We start from the raw sequence: 26,783 nt of genomic DNA on the forward strand, positions 1-26,783 counted from the left end.
TCTCCTGTTCTCTGGTAATCCAGACAGCTAGGAAGGCAATTCTCTTTTCCAAGGTTCAGCTGTCACTGGGTAACTTCTCCTGTAACTGCTTTCATTACACTGGCAAACTATGGACATCGGTCCAAAAGTACAGCAAGTCAAAAGACGAGTAGATTCAAAGTTAAGTTATACTGAAATACTGCAGGAAGAGGTAAAGAAAAGCCAAATAGTAAGTAGAAAAGTATTTGTTTTATTCCTTTCCCAACCGCAAAAATAGAAATGTCCGACCTTGTTGGGAATTTGACTCTTGAAAGTGATTTTATGTGTGTGTTAGTTTCCACAATGCAATAAACAGAAAATTTTAGGAATTATGTGGCTTGAAACCGCCTTTAGAAAGATAACTATACAGTTATTACAAAAATTGCACCATTTGAGCAGTGTTGCAGAATTACATGTCAGTCTGTCTCTTTAAATATATTGCTGTATTATTTCAAATCTAGAACATCAGTGTATATTTTATAGTTTCCTTTTAACTATCTGGAATTATATGACAAAGAATATGTATTCTTAATCTTTTACCACTTTTTAAAATAACTTTAACTTCATCATGTCCATGTTGTTATGACAAAAGGACGCTGGGGGGTATGGGGGAAGGAAATAACTTAGTAGGACCAAGCATAGGAATAAGCTAGCTTCTAACTCCTGCAGCTGAAAGAATATACAAGTCCTGTTCATTTCTCTCTATGGAAATACCAAGACAATCACAAATCTGATTATGACAACAAGGATGGAATGGAAGCATCTCAGTTTAGAAGTTCCAAAAAGCAGGGACAGTTTCCATCCACTATCCCTTTCTTAATCCCCAAACCGCTTACAGTCTCATCAAACCTGGGCGGCCTGCCTATCTCCCTAGAAATGGCAGTGGTAAGCAGATCTTGTCAATTAAGCATGAGCTGTAATTTAACCTCACCAAATCAAGAAAGGCCTGGGAATTTATCTGGTGTTATATGAGGATTAGATTATTATTGGATTCAAGAGCGCAGTTTGTCGGTATTGATAAAAGAAGAATATGAATTTAATTATTTATTTATTTATTATGCTTTTAAAGAACACAGGTGCTGTACAAGCCACAAAACTGATATAATACAATGTTTATCAGGTACTATGACAAATAATAAAGGATATTGTTTCTTTGCTATTTGATATTTTTGTTGCCTAGTGCAGTGGTGCTTAAAATTTTCCAGTCACACCCTCCCTCTCATTACCAGCAATGGAATTTGTCCCCCTCCCCCCCCATGACTGCACAGCCAAGGCTTCCTCAGCAGCAGAGCTTGAGCGGAAGATGGAGCTGGGGGCAGAACTGGGGATGGGAGAGGAGCCGGGGCAAGAGGCAGGGCCAGGCTGGGGCCTGGGCAGGAAGCGCAGTGGAGCTGCAGCTGGGCTCAGACCTAGTCTCGGGGAGGCGTGGAGCTGGGAGTCGGGTCGCAGCTCACGCGGGGGCAGAGAGGGAGCGAGGATGGAGCTGGACCTGGAGGTGCAGCAGGACTCGGGGCTGAACAGGGTTGAAGGCAGAGCTGGTGTGAGGATGGAGCGGCACTGGAAGCATGAAGCTCCCTCCCTGCTCCCTGTGGAGGCTGGCTCCAGCCCCATGTGCCCTCTACATGTTCCTCCACGTCCCCTGTGGGGGGAACTCCACACTTTGAGAACCACTGGCCTACGTGTCAGAACACTGGTCATAAATTCAGGAGATTACGTTAACAGTCTTCCCTTATCCAAAAGGCTAGTTTTTTAAGTCACTAAATATTCTGGGGCATGATCCTGCCATATGCAGAGTCTCCAATGACTTCAATGGGATTTTTGAAGATGGGGAACTTGCAGAATTGCTCTTTGGTGCCTACAGGCTGTAAGGATCAATAAAAATCCCAGTTATCTATTAATGTAAAACACCCATGTAACATAAAGCTCAGGCATTTAACACTAAGGGTAAAATTCTGACACGAGAACTGCATTGGTGAACACACACAAAACAGAGACAGGTTTCAGAATAGCAGCCGTGTTAATCTGTATCCGCAAAAAGGAAAGCAGGACTTGGGGCACCTTAGAGACCAACCAATTTATTTGAGCATGAGCTTTCGTGAGCTAGAGCTCACCTGTAGCTCACGAAAGCTCATGCTCAAATAAATTGGTGAGTCTCTAAGGTGCCACAAGTCCTCCTTTCCTTTTTACAAAATAGATAGTAAGGGTCAAGTCCTGCAAAGACTCATGTATATGAATGACTTTGTTTACATGAGTAGTCGCACTGACTTCAAATGAATCTCTCCACACTGGATACAACAGCCTGTGTGCATAAATCATTCCATCTCTGATGTGGAGTAGCTTAAGCAGAGGCTGTGCACAGAGGGACTCATGATGTTTGCCCAGGAACACCCTACTCTGACTGGTATGGGGAACGTGCTCTCTTTTGGCTAAACCAAGCTTCTTTTTTCTATGCCACGCTCTCACGAGGTGAACACCACAGGCAGGTGTTCCCATTAAGTGTTTTCTGACTAGAAGTGCAGCACAATAAGTGATCGGTGCATAGTGGCTTTTTATCCATTTTGAATGGGTAAACACATATATACATGGCTTCACTCATGTGAGTAGGACTAAAGAGATGAAGGCATTCCACTAGGGAGAGTGAACAGCCACACCAGTTCTATGCTTCGCCTTACACAGGAGACTTCCCAAGCAGCCAGTTAAGCCAGTTTTATGGCCCCTTTGCATCTCTGGGGTGAAGTCCTGGCCCCATTTAACTCAATGGGATTTTTACCACTGACTTCAGTGGGTCCAGACTTTCATTCCTGGAATTACACAAAAGAGCAACAGCAAATCTGAAAAAGTGGATTCCTTTTAACTAGGTGCTATAACCTAAAATTAATAATTCAACCTAGAGCTATATTTTATTGTAACTGAGACCTGAAATAAGTCATCGTGACTAACCAAAAATGCTTCCTTTCCTTTCACGTCATAGGGCCTGCTTCTCACGAAGGGTACATCTATATTTGAGCTGGGAAGTGCAATTCCCAGCTTGCAGGGATGTACCCATGCTAGTTCTGCTCAAGCTTGCACCTAAAAATAGCACAGTGTCATTGGTGGCGGCTCCCCCTCTCCCAAGTACAATCCCACCTAGCCCTTTGGGTATGTACTCAGGCCCATACGCCCCTAGTCACGCCCCTGCCTCTGCCATGAGGGACGCTCTGCTATTTTTAGGCACAGGCACATGTAAGCAAGCTGGGAATTAATTACATCTCCCAGCTCAAATGTAGATGCACCCTATGACCACTTTACAGTGCGCTGGCAATGTGAGGGAAGGTGCCTGAAAGTGAATGTAAATGTAATTTACTCCTACTTGAAGGCCCCTCTACATTGCCAAAGTGGTGTAAATTGGCCCTAGTGTAAATGAGAATCTGACCCATTCTATCTTTATTCCTCTCATGTTAAGGGGCTCCGAAAAATGTTATTTGGAAACACATTCCACGTCTTCAGCTATGAATGGAAAAAATCATGTTTCAAGTTCCACGCTCCATATTCTGATCTATCCTATGCTTTGGAGGCAGAAAAGGTAAATTTTTTTTATGTAATGACTGACCACGTATTTTCAGTATCACAGAGTGAACTGCGGGGATTTGCAAATGTACTCTAATTTTACCAGACTCTAATTCTGCATGATCACACCTGAACACTGTGCTCTATTCCAGGCATCTAAATACCAGAAATATGGACAAATTCGAATGTGCTCAGAGGTGATAATTATGGGTCTGGAGAGAATGATTTATGAGGAGAGATTACAAGAGTTGAATATATTGCATGGCTAAGCAATGACTGAGGGGGGACAAAGCAGTCTGCAAATATCTAAAGGCTATAAATACCAAAAAGAGAGAGGATTTATTTATAATAGTACTAGAAGTAGTGGGCTGAAATAGAGTTTGAGACATTTCTGCACTTTTCCCCTTTCATGCCTTTGGCGGACTCTTTAATTTAGAGATTTCCAGGAGATTTGTAATGAAGTGCTCTGTTCTTCCTTTAGGCAGTGAAACTGCACACAGGAATCTAACCATTTAGAGAACTCTTCAGTTTACTCCTCTATCTAGCAGTGGGATTTTCCTTCCTGTTTCTTTTGTCTTGCTTCTTCAAGGTTTTGTTTTTCTCTGTAATAACTGTCCAAATATGATTACTATTGCTCTTCTTTTGTTGGTATTGTTATTTTGCACTGATTTACCAGCTCTGTTTTGCTGGTGTTCAGATTCCTCTGTTGATTTACCGTCTCCTATTTATAAAACTTGTTTCTTCAATCCAGGCCCTTCAGATTTCCTCATCCAGTCCCCTCTCTAGACAGTTTTTCTCATGATTTCTGTCATTTCCTAGTCCATAGAGTCAATCCTGAGGTCTGTATTTCCAACTTCTTTTAAACATTTTAATCATCCTTTAAATAGCCGTACACTATTTTTGTTGTTTTTCTCCATGAAATGCACTCTAGAGGACTTCAAATCATATGCATGCTCCCCAATGGCAATTTAAAATATGTCCCATAAGGAAAGCCCCAACATGTTTCTAGATCCACATAAGGAACAAATGTGATCACATTTCACTTTAATCCAGCAGGCATGTACCTACGTTTGAAAACATGAGCAGTCCCAATGTAACTTCAATGTAATTACTAAGGGGCTTAAAGACAGGTTTCAGAGTAGCAGCCGTGTTAGTCTGTATCTGCAAGAAGAACAGGAGTACTTGTGGCACCTTAGAGACTAACAAATTTATTAGAGCATAAGCTTTCGTGGGCTACAGCCCACTTCATCAGATGCATAGAATGGAACATAGAGTAAGAAGATATATATACATACAGATAAGTTGGAAGTTGCCATACAAACTGTGAGAGGCTAATTAGTTAAGATGAGCTATTATCAGTAGGAGAAAAAAACTTTTGTAGTGATAATCAAGGTGGCCCATTTAGACAGTTGACAAGAAGGTGTGAGGATACTTAACTTTAGGGCAATAGATTCAACATATGTAATGACCCAGCCACTCCCAGTCTTTATTCAAACCCAAGTTAATGGTATCTAGTTTGCATATTAATTCAAGCTCAGCAGTTTCTCCCTGGAGTCTGTTTTTGAAGCTTTTCTGTTGCAAAATTGCCACCCTTAAATCTTTTACTGAGTGGCCAGAGAGGTTGAAATGTTCTCCTACCAGTTTTTGAATGTTATGATTCCTGATGTCAGATTTGTGTCCATTTATTTTTTTGCGTAGAGACTGTCCTGTTTGGCCAATGTACATGGCAGAGGGGCATTGCTGGCACATGATGGCATATATCACATTGGTAGATGTGCAGGAGAACGAGCCCCTGATGACGTGGCTAACGTGATTAGGTCCTATGATGATGTCACTTGAATAAATATGTGGACAGGGTTGGCATTAGGCTTTGTTGCAAGGATAGGTTCCTGGGTAGTGTTTTTGTTGTGTGGTGTGTGGTTGCTGGAAAGTATTTGCTTCAGGTTGGGGGGGCTGTCTGTAAGCGAGGACTGGTCTGTCTCCCAAGATCTGTGAGAGTGATGGATCATTTTTCATGATAGGTTGTAAATCTGTAATGATGTGCTGGAGAGGTTTTAGTTGGGGGCTGAAGGTGACAGCTAGTGGTGTTCTGTTATTTTCTTTATGGGGCCTGTCCTGTAGTAGGTGACTTTTGGGTACTCTTCTGGCTCTGTCAATCTGTTTTTTCACTTCAGCAGGTGGGTATTGTAGTTTTAAGAACGCTTGATAGAGATCTTGAAGGTGTTTGTCTCTGTCTGAGAGATTGGAGCAAATGTGGTTGTATCTTAGAGCTTGGCTGTAGACAATGGATCATGTGGTGTGTCCTGGATGGAAGCTGGAGGCATGTAGGTAAGTATAGCGGTCAGTAGGTTTCTGGTATAGGGTGGTGTTTATGTGACCATCGCTTATTGGCACTGTAGTATCCAGGAAGTGGATCTCTTGTGTGGACTGGTCCAGGCTGAGGTTGATGGTGGGATGGAAACTGTTGAAATCATGGTGGAATTCCTCAAGGGCTTCTTTTCCATGGGTCCAGATGATGAAGATGTCATCAATGTAGTGCAAGTAGAGTAAGGGTGTTCTATGCATCCGATGAAGTGGGCTGTAGCCCATGAAAGCTTATGCTCTAATAAATTTGTTAGTCTCTAAGGTGCCACAACTACTCCTGTTCTTTTTAAGGTGCTTAAAGTTACACACATGCTAAGTGCTTTCCTGGGTCAGGGCCTTAAAAGTAAAGCAAGACGACAGCAGTAAGCAATTAATGTTGTGAATGTCCACAATCTACTATTTATGTAGCAATTCTTTCTAGCAATTCCATTTAACCTCACTGAAAAACTTTTAGCTAGTCCGGCCAAAACTTTCTAATCTTGAAGGGTCTGCTATTGCTTAATTTATTAATTTAGGCCTTAGTTGGACTTTGCAATGAGCCCTGGGTCAGGAGCTATTTGTGTTACTCTAGAAGCAGATCAGGAATCAGATTGCAATTCAGAGAATCTGGTCCCTCTGGTGCTCTGGGACTCTGTTGGGGAGGGGGAGAAAGTAGCCAGATGCAACCTGAACCTGTCCTATATCTAGAGCAGACTGCTGTGCTAGCTACTCAAGGCTCCACCTACGCTCTGCCCCTGCATGCCCACTGCACAGGATGACAAGTAGTGACTGGGCAGCAGCTGCTCTCTCCCCATGTTGCACCATACAGATAGCTGTAGCCAGCATAAAGGAGTAAAGGGGACATCTTCCCAGCATAGGCATCTAGCAGGGTCAAAATTGTGCCCTTTCTTGGGTAGTGATTTCCTAATTTTAGGCTCATAAGCCCTCTCTCTACTTAGTTTTCCATTTATCTCCAGAGCTGTCAGTAGCATGGTGGCCATTTTAGAGTCTCAGACAGGCTGGACAAGTTACTGACACTGGTATTTGAAAGCTAAAACTTTGGTCAGAGACAGCTGGAATTAGCATAAAATCCACACAGCGCATTGTAGTTTGGTTCCACTAGTATATGGGGCAGGGGGTTGGTCTTTTACGGTTTTTTAACTCTCTGAAATTTTTCTAGGGGGGAGCAAGAGCAATTCTGATGGCTGTACAGGTGTACATCATTAAATACTGCTTGTTCGTAAGAAATAGAGAGGAAAATATTCCCCTCCAAGGGTAAGAAAATGTACTTTCCCACAAAAAAATACGAATTACTTAAATTATTTGGACATAAACAGAAAGATTAGTGTTGTCCTATGTGTTATACAGAGACAGAGTCTACTCTCCATTATGCTTCTGCAAATCCAAGCGTGAAGAGCAGAATCTGGTCCATTTGCTATAGATTTTTCTCTCAGAAATCTTTTAGTTTTATGGCCAAGGGACTTGCTTGTTTGGCCCATTTTGAGTTGTGGTGACCAGAACTTATGGACAATTTCCATGCTGCATCGCCGGCCTTTGTACTGGCAACTGAAATTAAAACCCTCCCCTGATCTCAAGCACATTCTTTGTCAGTGTTTGAAAGGAGAAGGCAGGGGTCAGCAGTCATTGCAAAGGACACCAATGTGATAGCGCTAAAATGAATGAAAGCCCTGAAAAACACAGGTGCTATCCCTCTCTGCACGTGTGGTCCTTCTTAATGATAACAAATGCATGTGCTGACTGCACTGTTTGGTAAAGAGCCAGATTTGGGGTTCAGGCTGGCTAATTGGCTGAATATATTGTAACAGGAATTCACCGGTGTTTTAAAGGAAAAAATTTAACCGTTTTTGCTGCAGCTCCTTTCTTAGCAAATCCTTCCAGTTTCCAATGTGATATCTTCCTTGATGGATCCAAAATCTGAGTAACCACATCGGTCTAGATTTTCATCTGGTGTAAACTGGCTTAACTCTACACTAGCTGAGGCTGTGACACATGGAGTTCATGGCCTGATTCTTTCCTCACACTGGTGTAAATCAGGAGGACCTCCATTGAAATCAATAGAGTTACACTGGTGTCAAGGAGCTGAAAACCAGGCTATGTGGGTTGACAAGTATTTCACTATGACAGCCACAAAACCACTAAATCGGGGGTGGGCAAATACGGCCGCACCCAGCCCATAAGGCCTTTTAATTTGCCCTTGAGCTCCTGCCAGGGAGTGGGGTCAAGGGCTTGACCCGCTCCAGTGTTCCAGCCTGGGAGCTGGGTCAGGAGCTTGCCATTCGGCTCCCGGAAGCAGCAGCATGTCCCCCCTCCAGCTCCTACATGTAGGGGCAGACAGGGGGCTCACAACACACTGCCCCCACGCCAAGCATGGCCAATGGGAGCTGCAGAGGCAGCACCTGTGGATGGGGCAGAGTCCAGAACTGCATGGCCAGCACCACGCCTCCGCGTAGGAGCCGTCCGTGGGCATGCTGCTGCTTCTGGGAGCTGTGGCAGTGGCACCTGCAGATGGGGCAGCGTGCAGAGCTGCCTGGCCACACCACCGCGTATGAGCCAGAGGAGGGACATGCCACTGCTTTCGGGAGCTCCTTGAGGTAAGCGCTGCCTGGAGCCTGCCATCCTGAGCCCCATCCCTGATCCCCCTACCACCCTCCGAACCCCTCAGTCCCAGCCTGGAGCACCCTCCTGTACCCCAAACCCCTCATCTCCAGCCCCATCCCAGAGCCCACACCCCCAGCCAAAGGCCTCATCCCCTCCCACACCCCAACCCCCAATTTGCAGCATTCATGGCCCACCATACAATTTTTATACCCAGAAGTGGCCTGCAGGCCAAAAACTTTGCCTACCCCTGCACTAAACACTATTTGAAAATAACTCAATGGCTCATATAATGTGTTATTTAGAAAGTAAATCAACAAGAATATGGTCAAACCAAGAACCCAATCCTTTTCCTGATGAACCAAAAAACCTCATTGCTGTCAATGGGACCAGGCCCTAATTCTTTATAGGTTATGCCATGCAGCACTGAAACCCACAAAAAGCAGCCCAAGGTTCAGAGAGATCAGGCAGGATTTAACAGGAACTTGCTTAGCCCTAGTTCAGGTGATAGGGCAAACAGGGTAATCAGGATAGCTCTGTAAAGCTGCACTTGCTATAAAGGCAGATCTTCCTTTCTCTGGCAGTGACAGTCTTCAATAGCACCCTCAGAGAAACCAAAGGAGAGAGACAAAAACATGAGCAAAGATCTAACAGAAACTTTTAAACCCCTCTCAGTGAGGCTTGGAGGGGAGCTAATACACTAAAGTTGAGTGGGAATGCATCCGAAGGGCTGGAAGCCAGTGTGGCAAGGTCCTCCCTCTCAGAACTCCTAAAACCTCTTCCAGCCATGCTCCCCATCCCCCTTTAACAGCGGCAGATAACCAGGCAGGAGCTAATGCAGCTGCTAATAGCACTAACTTACAAAATTGCCTGTGACATGGACAGCCAATGGCAGCATGATTCTAGGGAGGGGCAGAGGCAGTGCTGCAGAGAAGCAGGTACCTCAGTGCTATCGTTTTCATACTCTGGCCTCCTCCAACCCTCTAAGCTCATCCCCATGAGAGGATCATCTGCCAGAAACACTTCAAGGTCCTCTGGCCTCCTCTCACAGGTTTTACTGTGGGGATAGAATTTGGTTGTCAACTAAGGCCGATCTACATACATATTTTATTGTGTCAGGGATCAGGTTATTACATGATATAGTATCCTGACCATATCATAACACATCGTGGTCTCACCCCTCGCAGACAGAGGCAACCCAGGTTAGAGAATGAATATTAGAACCCTAACCTTCATTGAACTGTATCATAATTCTGTAGCATGCTTATAAAATGGTTCTAACACAGGAAAGACCAAATCATGTCAGAACACAGGGCTCTCGTTTATAATAAGAAAACCCTTCAACACCATAATGTTCATGACAACCTTGGCTATCCTCAGGCACAGCCCTGATTCAGCAAACAATTGCCAGCAGTTGGTGTAGCTGCGTTTGTGCCGGTCCTTTAGCTCATTTGATACAAAGCCCAGTATGGCACTGTCTATGTTTAGATGCCAGCACCGAGTGCTGAATCAGGGATGTCCCTGAGCGTACACAATGCCTTAGAATTTTCCTGTGGTAGTTTCATTGGCCATTGCCATGCCTTTCATATTCTTTTGTGTCCTGCATTACAGTTTATGTGAAATGAGCCAAACAGAACAAGAAAACGCTCTTGCAAAATCTCTGGGAGATATTCTGTGGACAGCAGGGGAATGTCGGAAAGCCATTGTATGTCTTGTCACCACTGATACTTATTTTACACCCAATATAGACTACAAAATAGATAACTTGACTGAAAGAGTAAGTAAGAAAATACAGTACCTGTTATAAACAAGATTTGCAGAAAAAAGTGGGTTTTTTTTTTAAAGACAAATATAAAATCTCATAAAACCCCGTGCCCTACCTTATGATACATTACAAATTATAAGCACTTTAAGATCCATGTCACAGCTGGAGCTCTGAAAGGTATTTCTATCTCTTTATATGAATCCAGAGGCTATAATTATTTTTGATTAACAACTATGATTTCTCCCACCCTCCTAAAAGGGCAAACATGTTAACTTTATAACTATTTATTTAGTTTTCCTGTATATAATTGAATGCCTTAGTTCAGGCAGAGTCAGATTAGATTCCTATATTATTCTTTTGTTTGTCTGAAAGAAATACAACAGTGGGTTGAAAACTCCACTTTTGGATATAATTAATGTCTTCTGTTCTATTTTTTTCTTATGTTCCTGACTTACAGCTCCAGCTGTTTGAATTTTTTGAGAAAGAAGCAGCTCAGAAATTTATCTGTGATCATATACAATGTGTAAGTGAGGAATAAGCAATTTCTTATGTTGAGTTATTTTGCTGCTTCCCACCCATTCTATTTCTCGTATAAAAACTGATCTTGCTTATAACATCATATTTAATGTGATCTTCAGAAACTTAATGAACATGTCATGAATCATTTCTGATTTTCACTACAGGAAATTAGAACAATACATTACGCGGCTTGATCCTGCTCTCAGTGAAAGTAATGGGAGTTTGGCCAGTGACTTCAATGGGATCAGGATACTCCACTCTATGTAATCAGGAGCTAAATTTTATGTTAATGAAAAAGTGGTTTGTAAAAATACAAAAAAATTGTAAAGTCACTAAAATCATTTGTTAAAATCTGCATACAAAGAAAACAACAAATAGGACTGTAGTTTGTTCTATGAAATAATAGAAATGATATGAAAGATTGCTATCACCCCTTTTGATCTGATCCTACTGTGATTAATAAATCAGTGGCAAAGCTCCCATTGACTGCAGTAGCAGCTCATGCATTTGGTCCAGTATTTTCATCTAAGATTGTAGCAAAAGGCGCAAGGGATACAAATCTGAAGAGTTAACAGAAGGGGTATCTCAACCAATCATGGGTAACTGCCATAATTCCTTCTTTATTGTTTTTTAATCAGTTCAAAGGTGAAGGAAGCCATGGTGTGATCTTATTTCTATACAGCTTGCTTTTCTCTAGGACGTTGGAAAGGTAAATTATGTCTTTTTTTAAAACCTTCTATACATGTTTAGCAATATCATATGAAGTGGTCTCTTTCCTCATGACACTGGGAGGAATTAGGAGAGGGAAGCCAAATTATACCTGTATTGTACCAACTCTTATCACATAGATAGTGGTGACAGTGACTGAAAGTCAATGGGACTTAGACACCTAAATCACTAAGGGGTTTGTATACACTCAAAAATTATCACTCTAACTATACTAATAAAGGTAAGTGGCACAACCTCTATCCCCACCCTAAGAATGGATGCAATTGTATTGGTGTAAAGGTGCTTTATACTAGTATAGTTATTCCTATGTGGGATAGGGAATAAGTTGTATTGATATAAGGCACTTTTATACCAATATTACTGCATCCACACCAGAGTTGTATCAGTATTTTAGTTTTAAAAAAATTATACCCCTAACAAAAATAGATATAGCCATACAAAATAGGTGAGTAGACCAGGTCTTAGGCACTTTTCAAAATGTTACCCACTAATATTTCAGTTCAATTCCTAAAGATAGGTATTAGAATTGTTAATAATAGTTACCAGAAAATGCTAAAGACCACCCGGAACCAAACCTTGTGAACCAAACATACATACATTTTGGGAAAGTTTGGGTCTGGGTCTAAATTTGAATTTTGCATCTCAGATCCAACTCGAATAAAAGTTAAACCTGGGTTTATAAATAATAGTATAGCTCAATCACCACTGCCTTGCCTGTAATAAAGAAAAACAAAAGAACCCTGAGGAACATATTGCCACTTTAATTTTTCTTGACAATCATACACTGATGTACAGAGTCATTCCTATCATTCAGCTGACACCACAATAATACTTTGTTTTTGGTTGCACAGGCTCCAAAAAGACCTAGACTTCACAACATCTCATCTGTTACAATTCAGTCTTGGAAACTTCATCTGTAGACAGGTAGGACTATGTGATTTTTTCCTGAATGGTTCTTGTAAAATATGTGTAATCAGTTTACCTAATATTCACAATTCTTAATAAGACCTCCCTAAAGGTAAATGGTTCCACTTCCAAATATGGTCAAAAGGTATTTCTGACACTTTAGAATCATGCTCTCCTAATTGACTGTCTTAACATTAGTGTACGCATTTTAGGTCAATTTCCATTATTGCTTCTAGTCTTTTCAATTTCAGAAAGAATCCATCAAGGTCTTCCCAATTACAAAAATATTTTTATGATTTCTTACTTTCCATTTAAAATATAAAAAAGAACATCTGTACACAAACTCTAGATGTCCTGGCCACAACTAAACTTGTAGTCTCAAAAAATATCACCACACACCAAAATACAATGAGAAAACAGAACAAACCAGGCAGCAAAGAGTAGGCCCAGTAGATATCCCCATCCCACCCCACTCAAAAACTATTTGCGTCAGCCTCTACAAGTCCTATCAAACAGATGATTTTTACTGTTCATGGTTCATACACCTACCATAGCTGACCGTTGGTCTCCCAGAATTTGAATCACTAATGTTACCCATGATGAAGATGATTTCCTACATCATTTGGTGGCTGAGGTAGAAAAACAGTCATAACTTTTACTATGTTTTGCTAAAAGGCAAATGTTAGGCCATAAAGGGTTATGGGACAGATCCTCATTCAATGGATGTAACATGAGTTTCCACCAGCTAAGGATCTGGCACCTATTATTTGCAGAGAAGAAAAGCAGATTACTGTGTGCTAGATGTCTATATCCAGAAATGACAATGAGGATTGAGAGCCATCATTATGGTTTTTACTGTCGCAAAATGCTGTGTTTTATTGCCAAGGGCATTGCTGGGCTGTGTAAAGCTTCAGGCATTCTCCTGACATCTGCTATGGTGGCTTCATTAGGTATTTTTCCACCTCTGAAAATTATGTGGCTTTGGGGGCAAAAGATCATAAAAACAGGAAATTAAGTCTAAAAACATGCAAAATTAAAAAGGTTCACATGATAGTGAGCTTGTTTTAGTTTGGGATTTTTTCAAAAATAGGGCCAGTTTTGGATTTTTGACAAAATGCAAAAATGCTCACATGGCAAGCATTACAAATGTAAATGCAAATATTTTCCCACTTCTAGTTACTTGAATCAAAAGGCATCAGAAGGTACAGATTGCCTACCTAGGTCTATCTTCAAGGCACACTAAAGGATAATACAGAAGTACAAGCAGGTGTTAGGGGGAAGCAAATAGATATATGTGCTTGTGCAGCATAAAATAAACCTCAGTTATTCAGGGATGCTGGAATAGTTTTTATAGTGGAGGTGCTGAGAGCCCATTGAACCAAACTGTAAACCCTGTATATAATGGAAACCACTTCAAGCCAGGGAGTGCTGCAGCACCCCTAGTTTCAGCACCTATGCAATTATTTGTGGGAGACATCAGTGACAAGCAAGATTTAAGTGCCTAGGGTTCAGAATCATAGCAATTGCTTTTCCTCTCTGAGGATGCTTGCAAAACAAGTGGAAATGAGAAGAGAACAGAAGTTGTCTTTAATAGCAAGCACATCCTGGTGAAGTAATGGATGGCAACCTGTTGTAAGCAGAAGTCTGAGTTTGGTTTTGCTGCCTGCCCATATTTTCATTAATTAATATAATGAATCCATCCTCACATTCCCATAGACACAATGGGGTTTTTACTACTGATTATACAGTTTTGAAACTTCCATCAACACAAGCATGGTCTAGCAGAATGAGCCTGGGTTCAGAGGCAACGCTTCTGAGTTCTAGTCCTGGCTATGCCACTGACTCACGATGTGGCCATGGGAAAGTTGCTTAACCTCTCTGCATCAATTTCCCCATCTGTAAAACGGAGTTCAAAATACTTATCTTTGTCACAGGGAAGTGACATCTGGAAGGCTCTATGTAATGACAAGTATTATTACTGGCATGTAGGTACCAGGGTGACAGGTGTCCTGAAAATGCCTAAGACAGATGTGTATGAAATCATGCTTTTGTGCCACCTACTCTATATAGAGAAAAAAAAGGAGCTATAGGAAAGATGAACAACAGCAAGGAATTCTAGAGCGTAGTTTCTGCTCTGCTGCCTGAAAGTGTAATTGTAGGTCATTTCCCCTCTAGGCAATTCTCAACGTCATTTTAACAGGCAGAGCAAGTCCACATGTATTTAATGGGTTCCAGAAATTTGACAGTGAAGGTGGAGTGCAAGAACTATTGCATGGAGTCCTGGCCCGCAGTGATGTGGGCTATTTACGCTGGAACAAGGAGGAAGTGGAGCGTTACAGACCCCTCCAGGTGAGAGCGTATGCAAATCACTGAGCTGCACTGACACGCCTATGCTCAGTTCCCCTGGCTTCAGATTATTACAGTGAGTGCACTATATATCATCAGCTTTCCCCTTAAATTTCATTTAGCCTCTGTAGACTGGGAGCTTATCTTCACTGGAAAATAAAGTGTGTTCTTAATTTGAGTTAGGTAACTCAAGATAAAATACTAATGAAGACAAATCATGTGAAACCTGCAAACCGTCTTAGAAAGGTTCCTGTTGGGCAATATAATGAAAGCACAACGGTTACTGAGGGTGGGGGCCACATCATGGCATTGGAAAAAGGCAGTGGAATAAGGGAATAGGCAATAAGTGATCAAGTAAAGCATCTGAAGACTAGGTAATTACAGGGTTGTTGTCTCAATGCCACCCTGCCATGCAGCTAAAACGTGCCAACAGTGACACACACAAAACTAGCATAAAAACAGATCATAGGCACATAATCTGAGTGTAGCTGGGTAGAAAGTAGGTGGAGTCAGTGGGAGGAGGGACAGGGGGAAAAGGAGGATCATGCAAAGAAAATATGGAAATACATTTGTAGAAAGCCATCTGAACTAAAGCTGACAATGTCTGCATTAAGCCAAAATGCAGCCAGCCCCAGTTAGCCAGGTCTACACACACACACATTCTCATTGTATAAGTCACACTCCACTCACTGCCAATGCAGAAGGGCAATGGATGGCCACACATTTACAGTTACTGCTGGACACAGACACACACATTCTCAGTCTACAGCTCCCACACTTTCCCACCCGCCTCCCATACTCAATCCCCACCGCTAGATGCCCATATGCTGAACCTTTAAGGCACACTCCTGCCCCCTCCTTTTGTCCAATCCCTGGCCTGCTGCATCACAGGAGTTTCCACTTAGATGGCTAAAACAACCACACTTTGCTCACGTGCCTACACCACCAGCAGATCCGAGGAGCTGCTGTATAGTTTCCAGTGCTCCCTATTCTTTTCCTTTGTTCCCTAAGGATTTTCCAGCACCCTTGTTCAGGCCATAGGAGAACAACCCCAGTACTCAGTGTGTTGCCTTGCAAACTCCAGGGCTTCAAAGCTACAGCCCTCAGAGTAACACATCAAACACAGTAATAAAATTGGCTGAAGAGTGAAAGTATCGCTGATGGAAAGAATGAAGACAATGAAACACTCTGATGTATATGTAAAGAAGGGCAGTGTGGTCTGATGGATGGTGTTCATGACTGAGAGTCATGATTCTCTGGGTTCTAATCCCTGGCTTTGCTACTGACTTGTGTGGCTTTGGGGCAGTTCAAATACCCTGTCAATGCCTCTGTTTCCCTTTCTGTAAAATAAGTGTAACCCTTCTGCCCGTCAGAGTTGGCAGCAACAAGGGCCGGGTTCAATATCTAGGGGATCCATTCCAATAACACAATGCAAACCGGCTCGAGCCCCCACCCAGTGACCTGGGACAAATATATACCACCCCCGCTGGGTGCCTCCAAGAGGCAATACTTCCCCTCTCGCAAGCACATAGTCTGAGTGTAGCAAAAAGCCTTTTAATAACAGAGAGAAACAATGTGGCATTATGTTGGGAAAACACCACCAACAGGATTCATAACACAACCCATGAGCAAAAAAACCCACCCCAAGCAAATTGGGGGATGCCCCTTTCCCTTTGGTTCTTGAGTCCAGCAACCCCAAATCACCCAAAGTCCCAAAAGTCCAATGACCCAAAAGTCTCTGTCCCTGGTCAGGGCAGCCCCAGAGTTTGAAAGTTTATCTGCGGAGCTTTACCTCCCAACCTGGGTGGAGATGGGACGGGGGTAAGAGGCACCTTACATGATCTGAAGCTGACCACCCCACAGCTCCATAGGCCTTCGCTTCGCTCTGCTAGCCGCCCCACGAACTCCTTCACTCAGCTCCGCGCTCCACCAGCCGGTCCACAAACTGCTCCGCGTCCCACCAGCAGCTTCCGCCATCCTACGAACTGCTCCACCAGCCTGTCCACAAGGCACTCCAGCCGTCCCACAAACTGCTCCACAATATATCTTCAGGCTCCCCCACTACTTAACACAACGCTCAGTGATTTCAGTTCACTGAAATCTTAGTCAGTTCAGCTCTTTGGTGAATTCAGCTTGTAGTAGGGGAGCCTCAGTGCTGGTACATCATTAGCCCAAAGTGAGCTCAGCAGCCTGTAACTAGACTCCTAATGGAATCAAAATTAGCTCTGATATTCCACAGTGGAGAGAGGAGAAAGTGCAATTAGCATGTAAGGCCCTCACCAAGGGGCCCATGCCACCAAGTATTAATACTTGTCCCCAGCCTCTCTCAATTCACAGAGTTTTAAAACCCACGACCCTTGCCTAGCGAGTGCTACTTAGTTGATGGTGAGTCCCTCCATCATAACAAAAGGCCAAGTACAGTTCCAAGCACAGTTCCCATAATCAGGGTAATAACAATTTATTCTTCCTGCCCCAATAACAGAGACACTGGGGATCCCACAGCAGCCAAAGTGACCATTTGGGCAGCTATGGCCTCATTCTAGGCGGGGTGGGTGTGCCTATGCAAATGAGATCAGCCCCTGAAGTTCTTTTCCACAACTTGCCACACCTCACCACCAAATGTCAGGGTGAAGCTCATCCTGACACTGCTTACATCAGGATAAGATTTACCTATCTCCCAGAGGTGCTGTGAAGTTTAGTCAGTCACGATTTGCTTTAAAGATTCAAATACACTTCTAGACTGTCAATGCTGGGAAACTGCTACTTCCATCTGCTTTTTGCCTACTCCCATAGGAGTTTAAAACAACACAGTCTGCCCTTTATGAAGATGGGATTTAAGCTGCTTGAAGAGTCTTTTAATGTCTTGGGACATTTATTTTAAGGTCTTGAGTTACTAGGGCCCAGATCCAAATTTGGAATCCTAAATACCTTTGTGGACCTGAGCCAAGGTTTTCTTATATTAGTTCCCTTTTTAAGACTGAAATATTTTCACAGATCTAGTTAATGCAGAACAAATGCAAACATGACCCTCTGGGGTTAATTTCACTTATCCAGAGAAGACTCAATACATGTTGTTCTTTCTTTCCTTACATGTGTTACTCTCATTGTCATGCTCTTGAGGCTTACATACATCAATAGCATGGTGATCATTTCAAACTTGACATACAAGACATTGTTGTCCAATTCACTTTTTTCAGCTGACTTGCATTATTAATCTTTCTAGATAGGATGCTTTCCCCCTTCCCCAAACAAGAGAGAATACACAATAATGCAAAACATAAAGTTTCTTTTCTTCTTTTATGTATGAGGAATTATTTACACCATCAAATGCTAGAGTTAATCTTAGCTGTCTTTCCTAATAAACTACTGCATGGATATGTCTAAGGACTAGAGTCTATAAACTGTTTAGGGGGTTCCTTCTTCTTCGGTACTTAATTCTGCCTGACAGATTTTGTTCTCAAAGTGAGGAATTATTCTGTCTCTAGATTGGTCATATCTCATTTCACCTTGGTAATTCATCTTTACACACCAGACTTAATGTTAATGGTCATTGGATGCAAGCTGTTTGTCGATGAAGCACTGGTCTGAGACTGCCAAATATATATCATATGACATCAGAGTCCAAACTTAATGGAAAAGCAATGAAAACAAGGTTCAAAGGCCACATCCAGAGACATTAAATTTGCATTTCCCCAAGTGATCCTCACAATAGCCTGCCAACAGAGACACAAGACCTTTCATGAGAGGCCAATTCAGCCCTGTTGTAAGCAGACACAACTCCATCGAAGTCTATGGACTTATGTCCTCTTACACCAGAACTGAATTTGGCCTGTTCTCTGTAACAGCAGTATTTATTACATTTTATACCATTTAGAGAGCACCCCCATTATTTTTCTGTTTTAAGTTATGGGGGCACGTTCTGATTTCACTTACCCCTGTATAAATCCAAAGCAACTTAAGTGGTGTTACATCACTATAAAACCTATTAGGGTTGTCAAGCGATTTAAAAAATTAATTGAGCAATTAATCGCACTGTTAATAATAGAATACCATTTATTTAAATATTTTTGGATGTTTTCTACATTTTCAAATAGATTGATTTCAATTACAACACTGAATACCAAGTGGACAGTCCTCACTATATTTATTTTTTATTACAAATATTTGCACTATAAAAAAATAAATAGTATATTTCAGTTCACCTAATACAAGTACTGTAGTGCAATCTCTTTATCATGAAAGTTGAACTTACACATGTAGAATTATGTACAAAAAAAACTGCATTCAAAAATAAAACAATGTAAAACTTTAGAAGCTACAAGTCCACGCAGTCCTACTTCTTGTTCAGCCAATCGCTCAGACAAACAAGTCTGGTTACAATTTGCAGGAGAATATGCCTCCTGCTCCCTGTTTACAATGTCACCTGACAGTGAGAACAGGCGTTTGCATGACACTGTCATAGCCGGTGTCACAAGATATCTACATGCCAGATGCGTTAAAGATTCATATGTCTCTACATGCTTCAACCACCATTCCAGAGGACATGCGTCCATGCTGATGACGGGTTCTGCTCAATAACGATCCAAAGCAGTGCAGACTGACACATGTTCATTTTCATCATCGGAGTCAGATGCCACCAGCAGAAGGCTGATTTCCTTTTTTGGTGGTTTGGGTTCTGTATTTTCCGCAGCAGAGTGTTGCTCTTTTAAGACTTCTGAAAGCATGCTCCACACCTTCTCCCTCTCAGATTTTGGAAGGCACTTCAGATCCTTAAACCTTGGGTCGAGTGCTGCATTTATCCTTAGAAATCTCACATTGATACCTTCTTTGCATTTTGTCAAATCTGCCGTGAACGTGTTCTTAAAACGAACATGTGCTGGATCACCATCCAAGACTGCTATAACACGAAATATATGGCAAAATGTGGGTAAAACAGAGGAGGAGGCATACAATTCTCCCTCAAAGAGTTCAGTCACAAATTTAATTAACGCATTATTTTTTTTAAGGAGCGTCATCAGCATGGAAGCATGTCTCTGGAATGGTGACCGAAGCATGAAGGGGCATATGAATGTTTAGCATATCTAGCACATAAATATCTTGCAACACCAGCTACAAAAGTGCCATGCGAACACCTGTGCCCACTTTCAGGTGACACTGTAAATAAGAAGCAGTCAGCAGTATCTCCCATAAATGTAAACAAACTTGTTTGTCTTAGCGATTGGCTGAACAAGAAGTAGGACTGAGTGGATTTGTAAGCTCTAAAGTTTTGACATGGTTTTGTTTTTGAGTGCAGTTATGTAACAAAAAAATATATAAATTTGTAAGTTACACTTTCACGATAAAGAGATTGCACTACAGTACTTGTATGACGTGAACTGAAAAATACTATTTCTTTTGTTTATCATTTTTACAGTGCAAATATTTGTAATAAAAAATAATAATATAAAGTGAGCAGTGTACACTTTGTATTGTGTTGTAATAGAAATCAATATATTTGAAAATGTAGAAAAACATACAAAATATTTAATAAATTTCAATTAGTATTCTATTGTTTAACAGTGCAATTAATCGTGATTAATTTTTTTTAATTGCAGTTAATTTTTTTGAGTTAATTGCATGAGTTAACTGCAATTAATTGACAGCCCTAAAACCTATATAAGTAAGCGAAATGAGAATTATGCCCAAGAGAGTTCCTGTATATTTACACCTGTGTAACTGAGATCACAACCTAGCCCAGAGGTCTGAGGTTTCTATGAAGAGACATTATGAAGCAGGTCCTGGAGGATAATGCAATGCTCAGACTACCTGGAAACATACTGGACTGGGAGAGTTCACTGCTACTCATGGGGAGAAATAGATTACATACTTTTAGAAAGACTTTTCTTGTTGCAACGTTCAGCCCTTCAAACCCCACTGAATACACCTTCCTCTCCACGGTCACACCACATCATACCACTGTTTCTTTTCTATATTTTCAGATGCTGATGTTAGCTGCTTACATTACCACATAGACCTACTGACAGAATAGCACCAACGTTCAGTAGCAATTGCACAAATGCACTTTAGAATGAACATAGGACTGTGGAATTGGGTCCACAATTTGTTGAACTGGCTACAACCCATTCATTATCTCACCCTTTCTTAGACCATTTGGAACCCCATTATGTCAGTGTTATTTTTAAAAGCTGATTCCCGTAAATGTATTCCCAGGCTTAGGATCTACTGGAGATTTTTTATTACACTATCCATAAAGCAAAGTGCACTTCTCAAGCTAAAACATAGTGGGTGAGATCCTCAGCTGCTGTAAATCAATAGACATGAAAGCACAGGTGAGGATTTCATCCGCGCTGGAGTTCAACTTGAGACATATATCATTTATACCACCTTGACTTATTTACTCATGTCCTGATTAAAAGGTATCTGCAGAGATATTACTAGAGGGAATGGACAGTAATACCTCCTAGTAACTCTGTATTCAGAGCAGTAAAACTAATGTTCCTTTAAAGCAACATAGACATTAAGTGCCTATTAATAATGAAAGTATGTTTGAAATACCCTTTTCCCCCCCAGGTTGGAAGCATGCTAAAGACTCCTAAATTACCCATCTGGCTGTGCAACATCAGTGGCATATACAGTGTTCTTTTCAGCACAAACAGGCTGCTCTTATCCGACTGGAAAATGGAACACATCTTTGATCTTTACTTATATAATGGGCAGCCATCACAGAAAAAAACAGTACATCTAACAGTAGGTAGGCATTTAAGCTTATCAAAGAAAGGTATTTAAATGTATATCACTGTCAGTGTTTGATATTAGTCTGTTCATGTAGAAGATACAGTAAACAGTGCATAAGAGATGGCTCAAATCAAAAGTTTCAGAGTAACAGCCGTGTTAGTCTGTATTCGCAAAAAGAAAAGGAGTACTTGTGGCACCTTAGAGACTAACCAATTTATTAGAGCATAAGCTTTCGTGAGCTACAGCTCACTTCATCGGATGCATACCGTGGAAACTGCAGCAGACTTTATATACACACAGAGAATATGAACCAATACCTCCTCCCACCCCACTGTCCTGCTGGTAATAGCTTATCTAAAGTGATCATCAGGTGGGCCATTTCAGCACAAATCCAGGTTTTCTCACCCTCCACCCCCCCACACAAAATCATTTGAGATGCTCAGCATCCTCGATACCCACCAATATTAATAGGAATTGAGAGCACAGCAAAATGCAGGACTGGGATCACATTATTATTATTACATGTATTACAGTAGTGACTTGAGGCTCCAACCAAGATCAGGGCCTAACTGTACCAAGTGCTGTACGGACACCTAGTGTGAGACAGCCCCTGCCCTACAGAGTTCACAATCTTAATGGACAAGGGTGGAAGAGAGGAAGTATTATTATCCACATTTACAGATGGGAGACTGAGGCACAGAGAGATTAAATTACCTGCCAAAGGTCAATGGCAGACCTAGGAATTGAATCCAGATCTCCTGAGTCCCAGTCCAGTGACTTAATCGCAAAACTGTCCTCCCCTAATGAAACAATAGCACAGATACATCACGATGTTGCAGCCCATAGGCCAGATCATCCATTTGTGTCTAATAGGTACAGAAAGAGACTGTGCCACGATGGCCAGTCTGCTGCTACTCTACTGCACTGTACGCCGCTGAGGCTAGGTCTTTTGGGGTACAGCAGTTTATTGGAGCCGGGAACTGGATCTGTAGGAGGTGGCTCAGGGACTGCCATTCTGGTTGGATGGGCCCTAGAACTGTGACTCAACGATTATACTTTCATTCCATGCACTACATTGTAACCCCACCTGCAGCTTTCCCACCACCCTTTGCCCCATCACTGCTATCTAAAAGCCACTAGGGGACGTTATGGCTGCTCTGATTTAATAAACTGTATATCCTGAGCTTTGCATGCTGCTGCAGGTGCAGACTTTGATGTATTTTCAATAACAGCCTTCTAAACAGCTAATGACTGGCACAATAACCCATGGGAAAGCAAGACTTCATTCTGAACCGTTTCACTGAGTTCAGAATCAAGTAATAACTGATGGAAAGGGCCTCTCCAGCCTATTTATAATCAAGGGGAAGGATTGAGAGCCCAAGGGCCTTTAACATAGCTGGTCTTAAACTGCCAGGAAGTGTGCCACCCAGAGGTCATTACTGCTATTGTAAACTAGGGTCAGATTTTTAGGATGTGAGGTCCTTGTCCATTTTTACACCAACAGTTCGTTCCAGTTGCATGCCCATATGCTTGTAATGCCCACAGACTTCAAGCCTCACTTTCTGAAATTCTGACCCCAAAAATTGAACATTTAAAATAGTCGCCTTTGAAATTATGAACTGTTGGAAAGCAAGCAGTGCCACCTATGTTAAATTTAAACTGCATATTGCCATGAGTCTAGAGTTTCATCTGCAATAGCTGCATTTGCCTAGCAGTTCTAGACCAGCTCTGCATGTAGAAGAGCCGAATATTACCACACAGTCCCATTAGGCTTCTAATGTGGAATTTTAAAATCTGATCAGCGGTTGCACAAAACAGCCAATGGAGCTGTAGCAATTAGACTCATATTGCTGGGGTTTTTTCACTGAATTTGGGGCACTGCTCTTTCAGACACTCATTCTCATCATTGGGAAAAGAATCACTGTGAAGAAAGTGACCCAGAAAAGAGATTTCCTTCTGTGGAGATGGCAATCAGAACTAAGTGGGAGGGGGCAGCCATCAACTGGAATGGGGCTGTCCCATTCTTCTGAAGAAAGAGACTGCACAAATGTGGCATCCACGGCCCTGTGACTGGCTCTGTAAAGTACGGAAGTCCACTGAGGAAAAGAATGCTTTGTTACCATTAGAACAATCTTTGCCATCTTAACAGGACTCCCAGCTTAGACTGGCATTTCGAATCACTTTGCATTTGGTTATAAATTATCATTTATGAAACAGAAGAATTCATTATTAAACTCTTTTAATCTATACAAGAATTCTGGGAGGGGGTGTAGTTTATGCTACACACACACACACACACTTCTCACAGCTGCAGGCTGAAAAAAGAGTAAGGAGAAAAGTGGAGCATGGCAACTTTTTGGGAGGAAGAAGGGGCCACACCAACACTATCACTTTCTCCCAGGGCAAGCAGTGATGTTAACTGAATAATAGTATCTCCTATATGTGTTGTACGTAGGGGAAATAAAATCAGAGTCAATAAAGCGAGGATAGTATAAATGACCATTATGTTCATCTGATGTGTATGAAATGTAAGCTGCTCAACGTTTCAAATTCTTTGCACTTCTGACTTGTCACTTAATTAATGTCTTTAAAAAAAGAAATCTTCTACTGTAAGTAAAGAAAGCGTCCTAGTGGACTGAGCATAGGATTTGAAGCTGGGAACTAGATACAGCTCACTTCTGAGGCATTTTTGGTTGCAAGGTACAATAGCATGTGATTTTTCAAATGCACTCAGCATTGACCTAACTTTGCTCGCACTGGGAGCAAATATGAGGCAACTCTGACCAATTATTAAAGTCCCACCCGAAGACTTTAAATGTGAGAATGTAGCCCTGCTTCAAATATTGAATGACATTCATTCCTTGAATTTCAGGATGGTGGAGAGTAGAACTGCACTTTCTGCACTCCAGTTGCACCCTTGTGCCAGGACTCAGTTTCACACAGGGATTCCTTTGGCCCAGTGATTACTACAAGGTCTTTTGTGGACAGCTGTCCCTTCCCTGTGTGCATTCCATATATATAGGGCGACCATCTTTTCAAAAGGCAAAAGCAGGACATATGCAGGAGTCCTGCACCCCCAGCTGTGGCCCCTCCCCCTGCTTCTCCTCCTCCTCTTCCCCTGAGACCCCACCCAACCCAGAGGCCCTGGCCAGGCCAGAGGCTGGAGCCGGGCTATGGTAAGAGCAGCCCAAGGAGCCGGGCAACTGTGTGGAGCCCCAAACCCTCCACCTGCCCTGGATGGGGGGCTGGGGTGCCCGAGACCAGACCCCAGCCAGTGTCCCTGCCCCCCCGAGCCACACCACCAAGGGCAGGTGGACAGTCCCAGGCTCCCCACAGCGGCCCAAGCTACCTGACCAGCTCTTATTACTGCCTGGCTCACCTCAGACCCCCGCCACGGTAGAGACTAGTGCCACCCCTGAGCCTCAGGGAAAGTGCAGAGCTGTGCCGGAGGGATTCTGGGACAAATGCTGTCCCAGAGTCATTCAGCCCCGGACCGGAACTTGAACTCTGCATTTCAGGCCTGTCCCACCCAATTCGGGACAGGTGGTCACCCCATCCATATACTGCACACACCAACTTAACCTGTAATCAGAGTCGCTACCACTTTGCTAGTAAAAAAGTTAAACTATTACTATGGAGTGAGTATCTATTTCTGGAACAACAGAGCCCTGGCAACTAACCAACTGAGTGCTACCATAATAGGTATGGAGGAAACAGAAGCTGGTAGTCTGTTCAAATGAAACTGTAACAGGAAATTAATTTCCACTGTAAATTAATTCTTACAATTCTCCTTCATTATAGGACTTGGACTTTTCTGACAAAACATTTTATCTAGACCAATTTCTTTATAATTTTGGTGAACTACAGTGATGAGAAAAAACACTCACCCTGGGTTAGTTTCATCCAACCCTTTTGAAAACTGCATTTTAATTTCAATGAGAGGAAAAACAACATCATGTCAACAAGTCAGTGGTAGAGCTCTGGTATAGAACTGGTGACTGATTCCTGCCTCAGATACCCAGACACATTGACAAATCAGGAACAGAGTATTCTAGTGACTGCATTTTACAATACACTTCCTCTCAGTTTTCTTGTCATTCTTTGTCTCTTTTTCTCTGAAAACACATACAAATATTCTGTTTATATGTATAAGCATGTAAACGTTATGTAACATGACATACCTGAACATCTAAAAGTAAAAAGTCATATGATATTAACTGTTCCATGAAATAAACAGAAAATTGATCTTATCAGAATGGTGTCCTTTGATTGTGTGCACAGACAGATAGACAGTACAGTATAAAAGTGTAAAGAACTTGTCACTACTGAGAACAATTTGCATCTATTGCACACAAAAAACCCCATGTAAATCAAACATTTTTAGCAATAAACAATATCCTAAAACACCTGCTCTACATAAAATCTCTTGCATTAAATGTTATTTAAGCTCTCCACAAGATGGTGCTACTACAGCTATTAATTTACCCTTTACTGTACAAAAACACATACGCAGGAAGCTGAGTATTTTGCCAAAAGCAACCTCTTCAAATATCTGTCAGGTGTATTCGGTGATTTTAGTGACCATGAGACTGCATAATGTGGGCAAGCTCTATGCAATATTCCCATGTAAACTTGGGCAATGCACATAGGGGGACCAGGCGGCAAGTGTGAATAATCAGGACAGGGGTTGGGGGTGATAGGAGCCTATATAAGAAAAAGACCCAAAAATCGGGACTGTCTCTATAAAATCAGGACATCTGGTCACCCTAAATGCACATGACTTGTGATTTGCAAACAACTCACCACTTCCATTTTGGGCCTGGAGCACCTTCCTAAACACTGGTCCTCAAACCACCTCCTTCGCCTCATTCAAATCCCCCCCTCCCCTGCCACCTCATCTCTGCTGTCTTACCTAAAAGAAGTAAGAAAGGGGAAAAAGGGGAACAGAAACGTCAAGATGTGCACATGCCTCACTGAGCTGAGAAACTATCTGACCTCACTGTTTCCCTTTGATTTCCTCTCTTCTGCCCCTCCCCACGCCCTGGCCTAGCATCTGTTTATATCCCCCTTGTTGCATCATGTCTAATCTAGGCTGTACGTTCCTCTGAGCAGGGACAGTGTCTTCGTTCATTTCTCTGAGGCTGCAGCACATTTTGGGGGGCTCTAAAAATAACAAACAGACTGGTGGCTATTAGTTAAGCCTGTTTAAAAAAAACAGGTGTGGAGATTAAACAGCTCTGACTGCTCAGAGAAATTCTGC

General features: G+C 42.1%; 1 protein-coding gene across 3 annotated transcripts; it reads left to right on the forward strand.

The window, feature by feature from the left end:
• Positions 1 to 25,641, forward strand: MINDY4B (MINDY family member 4B). Of its 3 annotated transcripts, none has more exons than XM_084638258.1 (10): positions 1 to 208; positions 3,461 to 3,580; positions 7,088 to 7,182; positions 10,135 to 10,300; positions 10,746 to 10,811; positions 11,446 to 11,516; positions 12,388 to 12,460; positions 14,618 to 14,791; positions 21,359 to 21,539; positions 25,325 to 25,641. In XM_084638258.1, exons 1-10 carry the CDS (start codon positions 110 to 112, stop codon positions 25,339 to 25,341), a joined length of 1,062 nt encoding a protein of 353 aa, XP_084494384.1. In that variant the 5' UTR covers positions 1 to 109; the 3' UTR covers positions 25,342 to 25,641. The 3 variants fall into 3 exon arrangements, with proteins under 3 accessions (XP_084494384.1, XP_084494383.1, XP_084494385.1); XM_084638257.1 differs by lacking the exon at positions 25,325 to 25,641 and adding an exon at positions 23,414 to 23,686; XM_084638259.1 differs by lacking the exons at positions 7,088 to 7,182; positions 10,135 to 10,300; positions 10,746 to 10,811; positions 25,325 to 25,641 and adding an exon at positions 23,414 to 23,686.
• The last annotated feature ends 1,142 nt before the right edge of the window (positions 25,642 to 26,783 follow it).

The sequence above is a fragment of the Lepidochelys olivacea genome, assembly GCF_965140295.1.
Source record: "Lepidochelys olivacea isolate rLepOli2 genome assembly, chromosome: 9".
Taxonomy (NCBI): Eukaryota; Metazoa; Chordata; order Testudines; family Cheloniidae; genus Lepidochelys; species Lepidochelys olivacea.